Raw genomic sequence first — 20,841 nt, 5'->3', positions numbered from 1 at the left:
GAAAGGTCAGCATAACGCTCAAGAGTGGCGTTCCGCGTACGGTGGATGAATCGAACTTTATTAAGCTGAACTGTGATGAGGCGAGAGCCACTTCACGTTTCATGTTGTTCTCCGGACGAGATCAGCAAACCCTGAGAATCCCTCGTTGTCTTGTCCTGACCATAAAGCGCACGTGAACTTGGTAGCACGTTGTCAAAATGCGAGAAGTAAACATCACAAACGACGCGTGCTTAGAAGCAGTCGGGCCCAGCGTACAGATGCCAAGCACAAATCAGCGTGACCCATCTATGCAGAAAAGTAACTACGTGACGCAAGACCAGCCAATGCGAGTCGTGGCGGCGGCGAAGAGAAAATGGACGCGGTACTTGTAGTTCTGCCTACAGCTCTTTCAGCAGTCCCGTGGTATGTCCACATTCGCTCACACCTGCACACAGCGCCTCATGTCATATAATTTCCCTCCTCATCGTGCTCTTGGCTGACATTACTATGAAAAGAGATGCAACCACGCACGCTCACTAGCTAAGAGCTAGGCAAGACGATAGATTATTTCTCGGGAACACGACCGACGTTTTTTTCTACGCAGAAATGTGGCTGCGTTGCTGAGAAAACCGCAAATAAAAGTGCCGAAACCCTTTCATATTCAAAGCACCTGCGAATAATGAACTGCCGCGACGTCATTTCTCTGAAGTCTTTGCAGCCCGACCAATCGGAGGCTCTACTTGCAAACACCGAAAACCGTCAGATCCGTGGGTCACGCGGCAAGGTGCCAGCGGTGCACGTGCAGGCTGCCCCGCCCCCTGCTAGTTCCGTGGGGACTGTCTGCTGCATCGCGTGCGGCTGCGTCTTGCTAAAAGCTCTCTGAATGCAAAAGAAACTACTTGAAGTTATCGATGGCAGCCGCAGACTGCAGAACAATCTGCTGAGCGCACTCACGTGTGGCCTTCGCTGCGTTGTTTACCCATAAGCTTCGAGGAATCCTCAATAGCACGTCAGCAGCTGTCGCTCTCTAACGTATCCGTTCAACACCACATCTAAGTGAAAAATTTCGCGCGCTTTTTTCATCAAGCAGCACTCCGTGCTGTCAGAATGACCGCACACAGCCCTTGTGCTGTGGTCGTTGCAATTTCTACGTTCGTGAATTGTTTAATGTGGGTTGTAAGGGAGGGTTCCGCCCAAAAGAACACGCATCAGCTAGTTGAACGTTTTGTCGCGCGTAGAACCCTGCATCGCGTGCCGGCGCCTCACGTACTGCGTGCATGATGACCCGCGCTGGGAAACCTTTTTTTTCTTCAATACGCCAAATAGCCGCCGCGGTGTCTTAGTGGTTAAGGTGATCACCTGTTGACCCGGAAATACGTGGTTTCCATCCCAGCCGCGACGGTCGCCTTTCAATGGATGCGAAATACTACATGCATGTATGTACTCTGCGTCGTCAGTGTAGTAAAATATTTCCGGAGCCCTTCACTGCGTCATTCCTCATAGCACGAATTGCTTTGGAACGTTACTTTATAAACCAAACTTTTAATAAGCCAAATGAGAGGTGATTTTTCATACATATGGCATACATATGGAACGATATAGCTATACTCAATGCAAAAGTCTTCACAGTACGGCGTCGGCGTTTGACCTTCAGCCATCGCCAGTTCATACCTCGCACTTGACAAGTTGACAAGGCCGATTTGGACCAAAATCGATGTACAACCATAACTGACTGTGCCCGACACGATGGCGACCTCCAAATTTGGCCCGGGCCTTTGCCAAAATGCTATCGGTTTTTTGCTATCGATAGCATTTTGCAAAATTCTGTCGCTTTATAACTTTTTTTTTCAGCGCATCTATACGCATATTCGCCTTTCCACTGAGCAGAACACATTCAAGAGCACGCGCTCGCATAGCGCTTCACGTTGACGACGTGCATTCATGTTCGTGTTTACAGGAGTGCGTACTAAAAACAAAGACACACTGCAATTTCACAACACCCGCAGCCTGCACTAAGTAGCCGATTCAACGGCTGAAGTGAGAATGAAACCGCGTTCGCGGGCCGTGTAGCAAGCACACGCAGCATGGACGCCGTTAGAACTTGCAGTTCTGAACTTGCTGCGTAAAATGCCTACACGCAGCCTGAGTGCGCGGAATGCGAGGCTGCAGCGCTCGTGCTTGCACTAAACTTCCACTCCCGCCGTCTCTTTTGCGCTCTTTTAATTGCGCTGTGGCTCGCCGCGCTGCTTTCGTTGTATTTCGACGGTAACTGCCCATCGAGACAGCGAAATAACGTCCGCTCATGAGTACGACACTTATCCCCGCTAGACGAATCTCCTAGCGGCGGCGCCACTTGTACCTCGTTTTCACGCTATTTTATGGCTTATAAAAGCGTTGTTTTCAGTAAAAATGACATGCTATCAGGGAAGCTTATCCTATCAGTTCAGCCTGATTTAGTATAACTCTTTAGTGTTTAAAATATTTTAACGGTGCGCATATACGGAATCAAAATATCATTTATGCAACGATCAAACACCTGTCGCCCGAAAACGTACACCATTTAATAATAATAATAATTGGTTTTTTGGGGAAAGGAAATGGCGCAGTATCTGTCTCATACACCATTTACTGCCGAATGTGGTTTCGGGGAGCTCTTTAAAGAGAAAAAAATGGAGCTCGGAAGGTGAATATATGCATAATTAAAACATTCGTTTGTTTCAGGCAGCCTTAATGGAGTAGGGGCACCTAATTTTTGTGGCATGTTTTCTTCTCTACAATGATGCGGAACACACTATGCATGAATCACCATGTGTCAATCGCCTACGACCGCTAAATAATTTATAAACAAATTTTTCTCCCATGCTGTTTCGGTTTCAACACCCGAACGATAGCTGCGACGTCAGTGTGGATATGTCACGTGAGGCATGAAAGACCGCGATTTAATCGCTGCTTCATAGATTTAATTAACTACAGTGCTAAAGTAATACCCCTGATAACGGGCCAAAGCCCCTCGAATCGATCGATAGCTTCTCGACTCAAAGGCGATCGAGCGCTGCTACACGGCAGTTTAATGGCCATTCAGTCAATAGTCTATCTATAAAGTCAACTGAGCCAAACGGAGCAGCGCGTAACTCCATCGATATTTCGAGTCTTCAAGCACTGCCCAAGGTTGCTAGCGTTGCTTCGAGCGGCGCCAAACGAACTTTCGTACACGATGCATTCACGACACAAAAGCATGAACAAACATTACTCGCCTAAACTTTAATGCAAGCAATCTGTAATATAATTTTAAAATTGTATCGGACTGGTTGCATGCCCAATAAACGCATTAATTTTGCGCTGCTTGCCTGCTTAGCGTTGACAAGATGGCGGAGCCCTGCCCGCCCGCTTCACAGCGATAACAGCTTCGTCGCTTATCTCTCAAAGCAATATCTTGTTCTAAACTGTTGTATTTACCTTCGATTTACCCGTTCTTACCCTCGTGTAAAGTTTGAAGAAACAGATAGCTTTTTTTTTTCAGATATCAAGGCGATTTCCCAGGTGTTAAGCCTGACAAAGCTTCGACTATAGTTCTAGGCACTATACTTCGACGCAGTTCGACTGGCTTGGTTTTGACTCGTCTAGTATTAGTAGCTACAGCAGTGTCTGCATCTGTCCATAGATGGCGCCAGAACAACGCGCGGCGTCCGACGCGTACGTGCAACAACCTTGGTGGAACTAAAGGGTTTCAAACGACATGCGCGTATGCATGTATTTCAGAATTTAGTATATATTTATAAAATATTTTTGTTATTTTCGGAAAATCCAAAGTAGCGATTCTGGCGCCACTCAAGCGTGGCGTGAGACACGAGAACCATTTCAGTGGCCATTGCGATTTGCCGTGTAGCAGCGACACAAATCCTTCCTGCTCGAAAGCGATTGAGAATCTCGGAGGCCCTCGACTCGATGGGCATTGAAACTGGCCGTGTGACTGGGGTATAAGCCTTCCTCAAGAGCTGGAATGACAACGAATGCAGAATCAACGACTGTAGTGCAGTGTTTCGTGCATCACGTGACCTATAACCACACTTTGACATCAGTCATCGTTCGGCTGTTGAAACCGAAACAGCACGGAATCTGATAATAAATTATTCAGGGGTCGTAGGAGAATGCCACGTCGTAATGCAATACGCATCATCACGAAGAAAGGGCCGCCGCGGTGGCTGAGTGGTTACGGCGCTCGGCTGCCGGCCCGAAAGACGCGGGTTCGATCCCGGCCGCGGCGGTCGAATTTCGATGGAGGCGAAATTCTAGAGGCCCGTGTACTGTGCGATGTCAGTGCACGTCAAATAACTCCAGGTGGTCGAAATTTCCGGAGCCCTTCACTGCGGCGTCTCTCATAGCCTGTGTCGCTTTGGGACGCTAAACCCCCATAAACCATAAACCAAACCATCACGAAGAAAAAAAATACGAACCCAAAAGTTAGGTGTCTACGCTCCTTTAAGCGGCAGGAAGCTTTGCTGTGCTGTTTTATTTTGATTAAGGTGTAGGCTGAGGCGTGAGCACAGTTGTGAAATGAATGAATGAACCTTTATTCATGCAGAGGAAGGCCTCTGGTTGTGGTTAGAGGATGGGGAAGAACAAGATCGATTAGATGAAGTAATAGTTTCTAGCTGTTAGTAGGGCTACAAGACAGAAAGAAGTTATGAGTAATCCACTAAATGGAGGCCGCTGCGGTGACTGAGTGGTTATGGCGCTCGGCTGGTGACCTGAAAGACGCGGGTTTGATGCCGGCCGCCGCGGCGGTCGAATTTCGACGGAAGCGAAATTCTAGAGGCCCGTGTACTGTGCGATGTCAGTGCATGTTAAAGAAACCCAGGTGGTCGAAATTTCCGGAGCCCTTCACTACGGTGTCCCTCATAGCCTGAGTAGCTTCGGGACTCGAATAATGCGCGTAGTCTACCGTAAAGTCCTCCTTAATGCTCTGAAGGCCGAAATAAAGTAGTTGACTAATGACTTAAGTCATCGGCGTCTGTGGGTGCGGCATGTTTGGTTGCCAAGTCGTCCCTGACGTGATCAAAGGAACCGTGCCATATCAGGTGAAATATGGCGAAAAGAGGGCTCCATGAAGGCTACCGGCATCTCGAAAACGGCCAAGACTTGAGTTCGAGATGATATGACTTGAGATGAATTGCCCAAATGTCCTGTCATGCTATATGCCCTTGCTTCGCGCAATGTTGAAACGTATTTGTGGTTCAACCGCAGCTGAAGTATGTTAACAAAGGTTCAGAAGTGAGCTAGCCCTGAACTGTAATATACCGCCAACCACAGATTAAAATGGGCCTCAATGCTGCAATTAATATTTCGTGGCCATATTTTCCTTCATGTGGTTTAAAAAAGACTTAGTCAATTGACATAGTTTAATGCAAGAGACGTGAGCTCAGGATCTTGCACATGAAGTGGCAGAGGGCAGAAAAATGAATGGCATGATCACAAGCTATGGCGTTTGGAATTGGAGTGGTGAAATGAACAGATGCATATGTATACCTACTTCTCGGTTCTGGATCGTCGATTTTCGGTCTCCTGTATAGTTTCGCGCCGATGCAAGGGACAAAATTTGCCGTTGTGTATAAATACTGCACTTCGTGCATCTATTACTAAACCGAGAAAAAGTTACAGCAAGTTTCGCGCACAAGCGGACAACTTTTCGTTGCTCCACATCTGCCGCCGTAGACACGGAGTAACCGTTGTTCGCACGTGATTGCGCAAAGCTAACCTGCAGAATCACCACTCGATCCAAAAGAGAAGCTCCGCCCACCGTGGAATACCTGCCTGAAGTCGGGGGCCAACCTGCATACACGCGCTTTGATAAGTATCCTGTCGCAGCAGATAAAGCTGCTAGCAGTGAGAAAATCTGACACTTGTTTTGTTTTTGATGTGTCCTTTCTCCCTTGCAGTGTCATAAATAACCATTTCATCGTCTCGCGTCTTTCCAGGTCAATTTCTTTGATGACCACACGAAGATTATCCTGTGCCCGCTGATGGCCGCGGTGTCTTACGTGGACAGCGACCGTGCGTTCCACACCTACCGCCTCGCAACCCTACAGCGCGGATGCCCGCCCGAGATGTTCGCACGGCTGAAATATGCGCGCAGCATCCTTGATAGTCTTGCGAGCGCATCATCTTAGCCGGACCAGGCTGCTTCCCGCTGCAGCATCTGCGCCATTCTTTCGCGGCCAGTATTTCAAGACTCTGCAGTTTTTAGTGCATTCATAACAAATGCACTTGCGTGCTTCGTATTGTCACATATATTCCGGATCTTTTATGTGTGAGGCCTTTAGTGCTTAGACTCTTCCGCTCTTTCATTTATTGGACATGCTTCCTTTGGAGCTAGTACTATATTTTCACTGCTTATTTAAGACATAGCTACTTTTCTTGGCAACGTGTTTTAATTGCACGCGATTCATGCCTGCATTGCTCCTGTAAGCTGAATTTTTATTAAGGCGAAGGCCTTTAACGGCTCATACTCGCGGTGTCCGTTCGACCGTGACACTCTTCAACTCTGTAAGAAAAAACTTTGTGCACGAATGGATTCCAACTACCATCCTTGTGTTCCGCAGCTGACCGTGCTAAAGACTACGCTACTTCCTGCCAACGCATATGTACTTATTGTCTCGGACGCTGGAGAGTGTTTGCAGAAAGGCATCGAATCAGTTGGATGCCTCCCAAATGCCCTGCAGTGTCTCCAGCATTTAAGATTTACAAACAATTGTGTACTTAACATTTTAACCACACATCAGTGACACAAGCAGCAACACCGTACTAAAGGCTTTTGCCTCACCGCACTTTAGGTGAACAAAGTGCCCCTGAATTTTTCTTACACACTATTTTAAGGGTATGCAAGAGTGAGAATTGCAACACGCTCTTGAGTTTTTACTTCTAACACGATGGAGGCGTTGTCAGTCATTGACTTCGTGATGAGATCTTGAAATAAATGCTTCCTCTCCAGTACATCTTTTGCATTTGTTTTAATATGACGCACTTTACGCGTTCACCATCGATGGCTTTTCCCAAGCAACCACAGATATCCGTCGGACGTCCGAACTTGATCCGAACGTCCTGTGACGAGATTGGACGTCCATCAGGCGTACGAACCAATCCGGTTTCGGACATACTTATCCGTACGTTCATCGGACGTACGAACCGTGTCCAGTTTTGTATATCCGCATGAGAGACGAAGCGTACGTCCGAGGTATGTACGGCTGAGTAATTTCCCAGGACATGAGTATGGACGTTTTTTTTATTTTTCGCACAGAAAAATTGCGCCTTTCGTCTATGTATATTTTGTATTCCTTTTATCGAAAAAGACTTATCCCGAACATAAATTTTGTGAATTTTATGGGCAACTTGGCTCGAAATCGCATTATTTCACAGTGCATATCTGCTTCTATGAAATTTTTTGCATCAGCTACAGGGTTTGACGCGAATTCGTTTGTAAATTGGACCGATTCCACAATCCTTTCTGTAGTGCAAGGGCCGCCAATGACCCAAAATAATTTAAGGGTGGAAGCAGGTGTTGCACAATTTTGAAGCATCTCAGTTACTAATTCTAAGTTTATAATACCTCTACAAATTATCGAGATTGTGCGACATCATGTCCACTTTGTTCGTTAAATTTGCAGTTGAAAGCATTCGTAAATTCAAAACTCCCGCCAAGTACTCCTGTCATCGTCATCATGTATGTCAGTTTGCGGCCAATCCAATCCAACAGTCAACATTGCGCCGCCGTTGTCATTTTGTTGAGTAGCGTGGTGCTGCTTTAAGGGCGGTTCACATGCAAGCGAATTGGCGAACAGAGCGAACAGCGGCGCGCGCTGCGAAGCGGTTCGCGAGCTTTCGTTTCACATGCATCGCCGCTGCGCGTTACCCACCGCTGCGAAAACCAACGTTGCTGAGAAAAGATATGCGCCTGCAACCGGTTTTGGTGGCCTGCAACCAGTTTTGTCGGCCTGCAAACACAAAAAAAGCGTAATATAAAAGCATTATTTTTTCAATTCTTTTCACAGTTTCTTTAAATAAATATAATTATTGCGTTTCAAGCATTAAACAGCACTTTATACAATTTATTTTTAAACAAAAGTTCGTACGTGCGGCGTACAAACTCGCGTGGCTACGCCGGGCCGTCATTGGTCGAGATGCGGTGCTGCCGCGTCGCCGCCGCGAAAATTTCCAACTTGCCCGAACCTCGCCGCTCCAGCCGCTGGGGCTTTCTCCGCCGCTTGAGAGAGGGTGTACTCGCCGCCGCGGCGGAGTTCGCGAGCGGTTCGCTTGCATGTGAAATAGGCTTTAGATTATTGTTATTACCAAAGCGCGGTTTTGTTTGGTCTGCGGACAAAAGTGGTGTGGCACTTGAGCAATGGACCATTTCGGAAAGTTGCGCGCGCCCCCTATGCGACCGCCGCAAAGCAGGCTGGGAATTGTGAGCGAGGTTGCCGGGCAGGATCCGCCGGAGCAGTGGTACGCTATGGACGCCGCGCAACAGCAGGTAAAAAAAACGTTTTTTGGAGTGCTAGTAATACTTTTGTTGCATATTTGCGCCGCACAAGTTATCTTTACATTGCCGTACAACTTTTCTGTGGTTATGCAGCCGACGCTACGAGCGCGAAGCGAGTATTTTCGCACGTGAGCGCATGAGAAGCGCACACATGTGCCAGTGTCGCGCGCTCGCAGCTTGTGTTGCATAGCAACACCGTTGTCAGCGTTTTATATATCTATGCTGCAGAAGCCACGAGCGCGATCTTACGGCTAGCAGGCGTGTTTTGCTGGTGAGCACGCGCTAACAGTGCATTTATTTACTGGTCGCTCGTCGCGAACCTTCCAAGTTTGTGCGGCTGTCCCGGCGGCAGGCGTAGTACGTAGCGTAGCGTACAGTACATTCATGTTTGTTGCAACAGTGCGACACCCTCTTGCGAGAATGTATGCGCTGTATTTTAGCAAAATACATCGTTATCGAGCACTGCCCATTCAGTCTTTTGGTTACAGCGTGCTATTTAATCTATATTTATTCTACGGACGACTCTGAAACAAGTATATGGTCGAAAGAAACGGACAGAGCATACGTTAATAACTTACACCTTGCAAGAAGTAAGTAGTTGAGTACGAAGCACAACCAAGCTCTTGTATTAGCACTGTTACATTCTGTGTAGCTAAGCATAGCATCTCGATACAGATAGCAGTTGCTGTTTGTGCTCATACCATCTCGGTCGCGGTCTCCATGTCTTACTACCATGGAGTGCATATAGACGCAGCCAAAATATGAACGTGCCTCGATGGCTGCAAGTAACGCGAACGCGGTCGAAAAAAAAATACTGAGGCGGATGTTTTGACTAACCTGAAAAACATGGACGCGCCAGTACTATGCACTAGGGCGGCCTCAGAGTTTTAAGTTAGCTAGAAGTTTACCGAGCCCGTCCATGTGCAACATTCTTCACGGCCGCGCGTAGTAAACGAAACGGGTTCAGCGTTGCTTTTCAAGCATGCTTGCCACAATTAAACAAAAAACAATGTATAAATACTGTTTTATTTCAAGATCGCATTGGTGGTCCCATGATCAGCTGTGTATGCTTACATGCTCTGTTTATATGTGGAGTGTCAAGGAAAACATTTTGACACTTGCTTATACCCATGGTGCAGGTACCACTACGAACCATTCATAATGCAATTCCTCTTCAAGAAAGGTTACCGAAAGGACCATGGACAAAGCAGTTAAAAGACGTGCCGGATGGGTTCTCGGAGCAAGAAATCTTGGCACATCAGAATGCACATGGTGCTCAGAAACATACTGTAAGCGGATACAGGATGTTTAAATCAGAGAAGGTTCAAAATGTTCTTATTTGCAAGTCTGACAGGTCCACTTTTGTTAAAGCAACCGTGGAGGCATCGTTCTCTTTGGCAAAATCATATAACACCGCTGCTGTGCTCTTGTCAAATGGAACTGTGGTTGAAGGAACCTGCAACTGCCGGGCTGGAGCTGCAGATGTTTGTAAACATGTAGTTGCATTATTATGGTTTGTACTAGACCTGAAGCGCTCTGGGGCAGCCTACGTGCGAGACACGCAGTCGTGTACAGACAAACCCAGAGCATGCGGTACTGGGGCTAATACCCCTGTCACACGGACACAGTAAAGGTACTTTGAACTAATGCTCCATTACTCTAAGGACGAACGCGCGCTGCCACACGGACGCGCCAAAGGACACCTAGCTCAAAGGAGCTTCGAAACAAGGCAGCTCGAGTTCGTCCTTTGAGGCTTCAAGGGAGTACTCTCTCTCCCAGCGAGTTAACAGCATAAATAAATTGAGAAAAGAAACGTTCAATTTTAATTTTATAAATTCACTTCACAAGATTAGTGGTGTTTTAAAATATAAAATCATTTGTTTTGTGGCAGTCTCACCACGCCATACTCTCGTTCCAGATATACGAGCGTCACGGTAGCCACGGCTCAGTGTGGCCAGCACTGTGATGTTATGCTCTGTACTTGGAAAATCATGTCATTATTGCAGTTAAAATTGCGTTGCTTTAACATAATACGGTTATAAAACTAATTTACTAAAAAAAATGCGACATTTCTGTATTTACATCTACAGTGAGGTTTGCAATTTTAATAACGCTTTTCGCCGATGAGGGCGCTAAAAACTTCTTGCGAAGGTCGTTCCGCGACCGTGTAGCACGGACGAACTCCCTTGAAGTAGTGCTCCTTTGGGAGCGTAAAGGAGCATTAGTTCAAAGTGCCTTTAGAGTGCCCGTGTGACCGGGGTATAAGAAGGCCAACGTGCACACACGCGAGTTCTCACAACTACGTTTTGTGAAACATATGCCAATGAAAGCTGGCAGGCATCTGACTCAAGAAACCACAGTTTCTCTGAGAGTGAAAGAAGACCATATTAAGAGAATGCATCAGACATAGAAAAATATTCCCAACGCCATGCTATGCAAGACGCTGGAGGACAACCACTTTCTGCCCTTACCAGTGAAAAGAACACTTCACGAGGAGGCTCTTAGCCAGATGCCAATCAGGTTACCGGTGCAATCCCTGTGGGTTGAGCATGTGCCAGCTGGGTACAAGTTCGGCTCCTGTGAGCTTACTTTAGAAGACTCATGGGCCCTTGAGCAAGCGACTAGGATGCAAAGCGGCTCTACAACATGGAACTTCGAGAGATCCAAGCGCCTGACTGCTTCACACTTCGGAGATGTGGTGCCACGGTAGAAGCCAGCTGACGAGAAGTTTTTCAAGAGGCTGTTCGGGTCTAGCCAGATGCAGACCAAATACATGGCCGATGGTTTAAGGAATGAAGATGCAGCCGTGCAGCGTTACATAGGGAAGAGAACAGTGCCAGTTAGGAGTTACTGTTGTGGGTTGTGTGTCAACCCTGGTGTCCCTGTTCTTGGTGCAACGCGTGACCGTGTTGTAGAGGAGGGAGGAGATTTTGGTCTCCTTGAAGTTAAGACCCTCTCAGCTGCCAAGGAACGGGGTGATGAGTTAGAAAATGCTGTGAATACGGCATCCTACCTGAAGAATAGAGTTCTTAAACCAACGAACAAGTACTTTTACCAGGTCCAGGGGAAAATGGCATTGACTGGACTCTCCTGGTGTGATTTTGTGGTTGATAATGGCACAGACTGCACTTTTCAGAGGATCACTTTTGACACCTCGCTTTGGATTTCCAAAATGCTGCCATGTCTTCTGGAATGTTACAAGAACTACCAAGAGCACTGTGCTTGTGTGTGAATTTCAATGACTTATTTCAGTTACACTGCTCTGCAGGACAAAGATGCTTGGACTCATGTACTTGCTTGGATGCTTTGGCATGTGTTCATACTTACATATATTTGGTTTTTAAATATCTTGTATGGCATTAGTCTCTATTAAGAAATGAAGAAAGTGTTTTTCTGTGTAATATCATTATCACTATGTGCATGTGTTGCCACCACATATTTAAATATGTGTGCAACTAGCAACTAATCGGTGTGTAAAAAGTAAATGTCAAGCACCACACGTCATGCTGCCCTGTCATTGAAAACATACATAATGCACTCTTTGTCCCAGGAACCTGGGCAGCTACATACTTCAACATTTACTATACTTGATGATGATAGTGACCTCACATTGGTCTCTGTAAGGAAACCACACTGAAAGTTGCAAGCAAAATCTTTGCAAATTGACAAGTGTGTTCTCCGTAGTGAAGGTACTCATTCACTCAATACGACTTGTAACATACGTGGAGTGAACCAACGAAGGCTTATGCTTTACAGTAAATCAATGTTTAGTCATAGAGAGCGCCCAAAAGTGCACATTCAGCATACTTTGAACTCTGCTCTGAGGGGTTAATGCACAAGTTCCGAGCAGCACTAGGCTCGCACTGCTTTTGACGACCAAGCTCAAACCTGCCGCATCTAGAGTACTGCAGCTGATATTGAGTGCGATAGCATTGATTCATATAAGTTCGTTCTCAAGGGTTCCATGCAGGACATTACATAAGAGTTGGTTATAAAGCTCTCAAATTTCATTGGCATAAAATACTCGCATACATATACAATTTTTTTACATATACAGTACACACATATACAAATATACAATACATATACATATCACAATTTTTTGAAAAATAGGAGCACGTCACTAACACATGTAAAAATGGCAAAGTGAAAGTCACTTTACAGATTTCATTCCAAAAAGTTAGGAAAGACAATCTGTGGCAGAAAAGACAATGGCTACAAACATCAACTTTCCATCTTGTCTGTGTAGTTCAGCAATGAGACTTGTGATTTGGTTTCAAGTCATGACTCGGATATAGTACTGCCACATTCTATGCTCAAATCATTTGCACAACACTGACACAGAAATAAGACATTGCAGCCCTATGTAGCCTGTACAGTGACTTCAGCAGAGCACGAAATGCTGCTCTAGTCTGCTGTGCATGAAGTAGTGTACTTTAACGCAAGTTCAATGCCTTGCACTGCAGCAGAGATTCTCAAACTGCGTTTTGTGGAACTCTGGTTTCTTGGAGCACTTCCTAGATTCCCCAAGCACCTATGTTTATGCATGTCTTCATCCGCCTTAGCCAAGTATTTTGAGACTAATGCTGTAGCTGCTTACTGCTATCTTACTATACAGCCAATCATAACTGAATTTAAGTATTTGTTCAGGTGCTGTGCAGTTTGCGTACCCCTTTTAAATATGTCGGCCAGCACCTTTTGAAGTCTCAGCCGCAGCGGTCGAATTTCGATGGAGGCAATATTCTAGAGGCCCATGTACTGTGCAATGTCAGTGCATGTTAAAGAACCCCAGGTGGTCGAAATCTCCTGAGCCCTTCTCTACGGGGTCCCTCATAGCCTCAGTCGCTTTGGGACGTTAAACCCCCATAAAGCAAATCTTTCCAAGACAGGCTCCGTGACCGAAGCTGGCCAAAACATAAATGAAACTTGTTAGAAGCCGACTGCATTTTAGCCAAATAAAGTTGGTCTTTCTTCAACTGAGAAAGAAAAAGTTTGAGCACCCCTGCGTTACAGTAAACCATGTACAACATGCAAAACATTAAAAACGCCACCATCGCTCATCGGTTTAGAATGGGCTCATGCATGAAATTATTGAGATAACAAATTTTCCATATCTTGTTCAGCTTCTCTGCCATAACACTAGGAAAGACAGCACGGAGTAGCCTGAAGTTTTTAACTTCCCTGATGACACGCTCAACATGGATTCGCAAACTGGCTACCTGTCGTGTTGCTAACTCATCTGCCAGTGACAACTGCGTGCGGCCATTCAACATGGGTGGCATGTTTAATTTGACTCCAAGCTGACGGAGGTCATCTTCAATGAGGAATCCTCTATCCGCCATTACACTGTCCCCTTCCTCGAGCAACTCATACAGGCCACTGTGTCTTGTGATTTCTCGATCAGAAAGTCTTCCAGGAGCAAGATTAGACACGAAAAAAACGAAGCCGTTTGGAGTCATGCCAATGAGCCCTTTTGCGGTGTTATGCCCTTTATACGAGCTGAAAGTGTCGCTTTGTGTTTTGTAGTCAGACGGGTTCTCGATTAAATTTTCTGTGCAGTCCAGTACAATACGTGTAGAAGGGTACAGTTCCTTAAAATTGTCTAGCATGAACAGGTCCACTGTGTTACGTGATGGCCACATTTGTACCTGGATTAGCATTTCATACAAAAAATTAACCCAAAATGAGTACATAGCACTCACGGTCGCCACAGACACTATCAGGCGATATGCCAAATCCTGCTCTAGCAAGCCAACTCTGAGCCTGCAGAGCACTGCAATAAGCTGTTCTTTCATTGTCAGTGCTGGTGGCCTGCCAGCACCCGTTTTCAGTGCCTGGTACATGCATTCAACATGTTCAACGAACGCATCAAATTTTTTGAAGGAGTTGAAGCCCGTATAAAACACGAGTCGTTTCTCATCTGAAACGAAATCGTGAACTTTGGAGACACAATCTTTTAGTTTTAGTTTCTCTTTGAGTGCCTCAACTTTCACATCGTGCAACTGAGACTTCAGATCCTCGACCTCTTTCTGGAGCTCAGATTTGTCTTTGCAGAGCAAGCTATTTTCATGCTCGAGTTTTTCGCAGTGTTCGAGAAGGTGGGCGACTTTTCTTAGTGCGGCCGCAGATGCTGCGTCTGGAGGCCCCATGGGGTATGAGTGGTCGGCACCTAAAAAAATGAACTGTTTAATGATTTGCGAACAGTTAGGCCCTGCTTTAATGCAGATTTCAGGTTTTGAAATAGTCACTTCAACCGACAATGCGTGTTCTGAACCTTTGCTCTCGGCTTACATTGATATACAGACAACAAAGAATCAGAATAACGAAGCCATACAGCCCAACTCTCTTTCACTCCACTGATCCACCTGTGCAAGCAGCTTACCAACCAGCAAGCCCAGATCAATACTATCCAGTTATACTTCTAAGCCTCATGAGCTGTTTGTTTCCCCTCCTGAGCATGCAGTTCGACGAAGTTGCAGCTTGTGCTACCAGCGTACTGGTGTGGAATCGCCAATCATGCTGCATGACCGTATCCGTAGTGAACCAAAATACATAAATACTAGGTTTCATGCACCCAGCAGGTCCGCCAAATTTGCACTACATTTAGATAGCCTGACTTTTGTGACATTTCTTCAAGCTGGGGTGAAGGGAATAATGTCGAGGAAAAAGAAATGGGTAAGTTTCACAATGCGTGCATTGGTGGAAGAGGTACCGCGTTTATCATAAAACTCGCTGTAGTAACATATGCACGGTAAAAATCACTGATGACATTTATGTCACAGAACACATGAGGTTCTGCCACTCCTAACATGCAACCTATCATGCAGACGTCCCATGGCTAGCTGCAAAAGCTCGCGGAAAACTGGCTTCGCGGGAAAAGGTTTTGTCAGTTTTCACTGGATGAAGAATCCGCTCGCTATAAATATGCCGGTTGCCACAACACCCATGGCCCCCGGTATCAGTGGGGGCGATAGGGGTCCGTTTAAAGCGAAAAATAAGTTTTCATAGTGGAATGAAGAAAGCGACAATTTTTAACCACCACTAACCTTCCGTTTCCGTCCGAGGCGAAGCCGGTGCACCGAAGGTGAGCTGGGTGGGCTCCTTGGAAACTGCGTCGCTCTCTGCGTACAAAACGGTTTCATGAAAATGCGTACACACAAAGCCGAAGCATCAGAAAAAAGATGGCACAGTTAAAGCGTCGCTTACTTTGATCGCATTGGGGCACGTCAACTACGCAGCCGATCTCCAACTCGTTCAGAAGGAGCACCGGGCTGGCAGAGGCAGTTTTGGAGCTCTTCTTGCGTTTCGCGACTGGAAAGGATTTGGAAGTTATGATAATATGCAATAACCGTCTGAATATATATACTTACCAGTATTAAAGGAAAGAGATAGTTTATTGATGACTTTATGGGGAAAAATTGTTGGCAGCCGGTCCATATAACCACGGCGTCCACTTGCGTTGAAGTTGGCTTCGCATATCCGGTGGTGCTTAGAAGGTTGCCGCAAAGAGAAGCGACCAGCACTTCCCTGGCAGTTGATTCTTCTCACCCATTCCTTTTTTTTCTTTTTCATTTGCAGGGAACGCATGAAATGAAACGTTCTTGTCTCTCAGCGTGTTGTTGTCGCAACCAGGCCCCAAGTCTGACCGCCGCCTCGGCACTTCGACGACATCGCGTGCAGTAGTGGCTGCGGTCACTATGTGACCAACAGGCACGTAACACTAAATATAGCGCACCTGCAACCGCCACCACCAAAAAATACACGAAATCTCAAACCAAACGAAGTACGCACACACACACACACCACAGCTATGCAAACGCAGGAGACAGGAAAGATGACCGGTCGGTCGGCGCTCGCTCACTTTTCCCATAATGCATCGTGCGCCAGCTAGGTTTTTTCGCGGCGCTGCGATTTCCGAAATGGTGCATTAGAAAGACGCAGGGAGTGCCTGAAGCTCTTCTGGAATGCTGTACTGCGCCGACTTTGGATGAAAGAAGGCTTAGTTTGAATGCCATAGAGTTGTACACTGCTTGAAAATTACTTTCGTGCAATGCAGCAGGATCATATAGCATTTGTTCGTAAAGTCTGGGGTTGAAAGCACGAGGTGATGACTTCTTTGTTAGCCGCGAACATCACAATCTTGCCGCGCAAAATGTGTGCCAGTTCACTTTCTGCCATCGCTATAGATAATCTGATTTAGGTGCACTTTTTGCTCAAAACCTTTTCATCATAATCATTTTGTTTTTTTATACTTTCATCTACTACTTTTCATGTCATGTTTTATGTGTTGAAAAATGAGTGCTATTTTACTATTTCCTGTGTGATGTTTTCCCGCGGCGACGGAGAAGATAGCATTGGGCCTCTTCGATTATCCTCCTCTGGCAGCCAGCGGGCTGCCTGCGGGGCGTGTTTCCAAAGACCCGAAGATGCAGCAGCGGAAGTTCCGGCGACGTCACTAAACACAAAAAACACAAGCAAAACAAAACGCTTACGCCGCTTACGTTTGTTCGAGCACACCACATATTGCACAAACTGAAATGCACTGTTAATAAAATGGTCTGCTGCATTCAAACTTCTCAACAGCAATCCACTTTACATCGCTTGCGTTCGTCGCGCCATCTTCACGTCGGCCGTCGGGGCAGCTGGCGGGCTGGCTGGTTTCGATAGTTTTATCGGGAAGAAATGTGCATAGGACTAAGTATCGCGCTAAGGCACAGCCCCAAAACCAGCACGAGTGGTGTACAGGTTGAAAAAAAAAAGAAAACCGAAGGTGAGCTATGCCGAAAATCCGTCTCGATAGCTGTCGCGCGATCCTGTCGTACTCATTGGTGTGCAGTGCGTTTACTTTATTTTGGTGATACGCACGCTGACCCTGTCTTCTCTTACGACCATATTTTTCCGTCCCCATCCCAAACATATGCCCGCAAATATCGTAAATGGTCCTCTTGCTCCACTGGCGCTACTGTCCCGGCGCTGGCATCCATGCTTGGCTGGGACAGGCTGTGTCAACGGTGAGCTTAAAGGAGACTGCTGAAGGTTAGATCTTCTGGAGCTCCGTCTCGATTGTTGTCATGCGGTCCTGCGGCGCTTGCTCGCATGCGGTGCATTTACAGCCCAGCGAGATCGAACGCAGCTGCCGAGCGAAGCTAGCAGATTTCACATTTTCGTAGACTTCATACCGACCTTGAGGTCTAAATTTTTTCTTTTGCTTCTCTCTGGCAGGTTGCAGTGCCGTGAAAGCGATGTCACCTTGCTGATTCGAACAAGGTGGCGAGCTGACCCAACACTAAGTGCAAGTTGAGGCAGGAAGATGAACAAATGCATCAAAAAGAATGACTTTCCTTTGCTTAGCCTCATTCTCTTTGTGCAGTCAAGAGAGGCACCGAGCACGAGTACAATTGCCCAGTTTAGAGTGCTGATGCCCTGCACACAGGAGTGAAGTGAAAGCACTGTCCTCACAACCTGAAGCCTGCACACACACGAGAACAGACTCCCTGTTGAGGAAGATACCACAAGGTTGTGGCGACTTTCTAGCAATCTTTTAAACCCAACAAAGAGTACTGCATATTAACATCTGTAATGTGTTGCAACAAAAATGCTGCAGCACAATTGTTAGTGTACTAAAAAAGCTGCAAGAAAAACTTCACAAATATTCAGCTTGCAGTTCAAAAGTGAACTGCTTTCAGTCCGGACTCCTCTCATCGACAGGTAGCTCTGACAAGAGCTGCTTATTCACGTACGCACATCACTTCGCATATACCACACACACACTGAGTATGTGTTTCTTAAATTAAAAATGTCTTAACAGACACATACATTATGAATGTATGTGGACAATACAGGCATATATTGAAATTATGGGGTGAAACATACCAGTGCAAAGCAGGCAATGAGGCATTCTTAGTGCCTTGAGCTTTCTGCATGAATATGTTTTACCATGACCATTTTGCAACTTCATTCACAAACAGGCTTTCCTTGTTTCATAAGCATGAAGTTATGTGGTTTGTGGTTTAAAGTCCCACAGCGACTCAGGGTATGAGGGTCGGCGTAGTGAAGGACTCCGGATATTTCAAGCACCTGGGGTTCTTTAACATACACTAACGTCGCACTGTGCAAGGACTTCTAGCATTTCACTTCCATCGAAATGTGACCTATACGGCCAGTATGGAACCTGTGTCTTTAGGGTCAGCAACCGAGCGACATAGCCACTGCGCCACCACGGTGGCCTGAAGTTATGCGTAACGTGCATATGCCCGATGTGAAGGTGGCGTAGGACAAGTTTAATAAAGCATTCTTTAGTGCTGACATAACTTTGATTCGCTGAGAATTTGCTTTACCAGGTGTAGCTTATTGTTGATAGCATTATATGAGGTGGTCTACTATTTCTTTTCTAGCTTACTATCCACCAGCTTCAAGCAATGTATGTGGAATATTTACTTTTTCTAGTTTCTCGTATGCTCATAAAGCACTCCCGTCAACTCTTTTGTTACTGCATATGCTGACATGGCTCCGGACCCAGCACAATTTTATTGCATGTCGAGTGTTGGGGCTGTTGCTGTATTATGCATAATATCTTCTAATAACAACTGTACTGCATTTTTTGGAGTGAACTACTTTCAGCATGTTTAGTGAGTAAATGTAGATTATGCTGCTCTCGATGTTTTCACCTAGAGTTGTTCGATGTGCTTTAAAATTATCTGCAGACTGGCATTTTCCTACAGAGTCTGCAAGAAAAATCCATACCACTACCATAGCCGTACCACACTGCTGCCATATTCTGCCCATCAAACTTGGTGACTGCTGCAACGTCCTGTATCTTGTCAATACCAGTCCCTCGTGTAACACGCTAAAATGGAGTCTAAAGAAAATAAGGTCAAGTCTCTTGTCGTTGCTGTGGTTTTATTAAAAAACAAAGCAGAAGCAAAATATGTATGACTGCAGCAACAAGTGCTATCTACTATGTTAAGTTCTGGCTGAGCTGTGGCTAGCGGAAATAAAGGAAATAGTGAAGAAGATAATAAAGGAAATAGGGAAGAAGATTGGAAGATTTGCAGAAAAGCAGAGAGCAGGGATATCCAGAGGGCAGCGCCAGAAAACACTGCCGCTACCTTTCTAGGGCCAAAAAGGATTTTTTCCGTTTGATTCCGCCCAGTCAAAAACTGTTAAGAGGGCTATTGCTACCCTTTCCATGGAGTCAGCACTCCTCAAGTCGTGCTCTCACATGATGTGGGCAAGCTTCCAGGGTGAGGTGAATAGACTGCGTAAAGCAGGGTTCCCTAACCACGTCTTGGCTGCCGTGACCGAGGCACTGCTGCAGAAACTTAAGAGTAGGGCAAAGAGGCAATGCCGGAAAGAAGATTTCGGCAAAACCAAACCAGTGGTGATACCATATATTCACAAGGTGTCCCACAATCTAAAATGAGTTGGCAACAAGTACGGAGTTCCTATGGTCTTCTCCGCCCCCTGCAAATTGGTCAAGATGTGCCTCAAGCTTAGCAGCGGTGCTAAAGAAACATTCAGCTGTGGAAAAAAACACTCGAAGCCCTACATAAGGTGTGCCACAGGAGTACTCTACGAGATCCCCCTTACATGTGGCAAGGTGTATGTCGGCCAGACTGGACGCTGCGTAAACGAGCGTGCAGGGGAACACAAAAGGTTGTTAGGGAACGCATCATATTCTTTCGAAAACCTACCTGTCCATTGCCGCTCTTGCATTGATAAAAATGGAAAAAACTGAACCACAATTTGGGGAGATCAATTCCAGCTGGAAGTAAAGATAGATTAGCTCACGAACTGGCTGAAGCCTTCTTTATCAAAGAAAGAGGTGACAAGTGCATAAGTGGCACTTCTATCTCCCTGCGAGCAAGTGAACATAGATTGTTTAAAAATACTCAATAATGAGTAGTTTCAGTCTGTGTGGTGTTTTTGATTTTTTTTCCCATATGGGAAATGTGCATGCGTTCACCTTCTTCGGGCTATATATATGCTACATTTGGCCTTCAATAAACGCAGTTGGAGTCAACGCCTGTCCTGTCCGTCTTTCTGTTGGGTATGTTAAATTCAGTGCTTTTTTTGGCCTTTTGTTAGGCAATGCTCCACCAACTAGCCCCGGAAGACTAATAAACTGCACATCTCCAACCAAAAACCCGTTTCGAAGCCGGCTCGGCTCCTTCATCAGGGGCGACTGAGGGTGGTAGCTAGCGTCTTTTAAGTATGGAGGGGAGGAGGGGGTCAAAGGAACGAAAGCTACGATGTGAAAGGCGTGGGGGAGGGGAAGGAGGGAGGGCGGTTAAGGATGTTAGTCACGTCGCACTGTGGGTAGGCGGTCA

At 46.1% G+C, this 20,841-nt stretch overlaps 1 protein-coding gene across 1 annotated transcript in view; it reads left to right on the top strand.

Moving 5' to 3' along the window:
* Nucleotides 1-6,957, top strand: part of LOC144103898 (serine/threonine-protein kinase PLK1-like) — a 38,370-nt gene extending 31,413 nt beyond the window's left edge. The window contains exon 8 of the mRNA XM_077636610.1: nucleotides 5,955-6,957. Coding sequence (XP_077492736.1) covers nucleotides 5,955-6,146 — 192 coding nt within the window. The 3' untranslated portion in view covers nucleotides 6,147-6,957. The remainder of the gene's footprint in view (nucleotides 1-5,954) is intronic.
* The last annotated feature ends 13,884 nt before the right edge of the window (nucleotides 6,958-20,841 follow it).

This window comes from Amblyomma americanum, chromosome 1 (genome assembly GCF_052857255.1).
Source record: "Amblyomma americanum isolate KBUSLIRL-KWMA chromosome 1, ASM5285725v1, whole genome shotgun sequence".
Classification (NCBI taxonomy): Eukaryota; Metazoa; Arthropoda; class Arachnida; order Ixodida; family Ixodidae; genus Amblyomma; species Amblyomma americanum.
The sequence above is the reverse complement of the archived record's forward strand: the minus strand, read 5'-3'. Positions and strand labels throughout refer to the sequence as shown.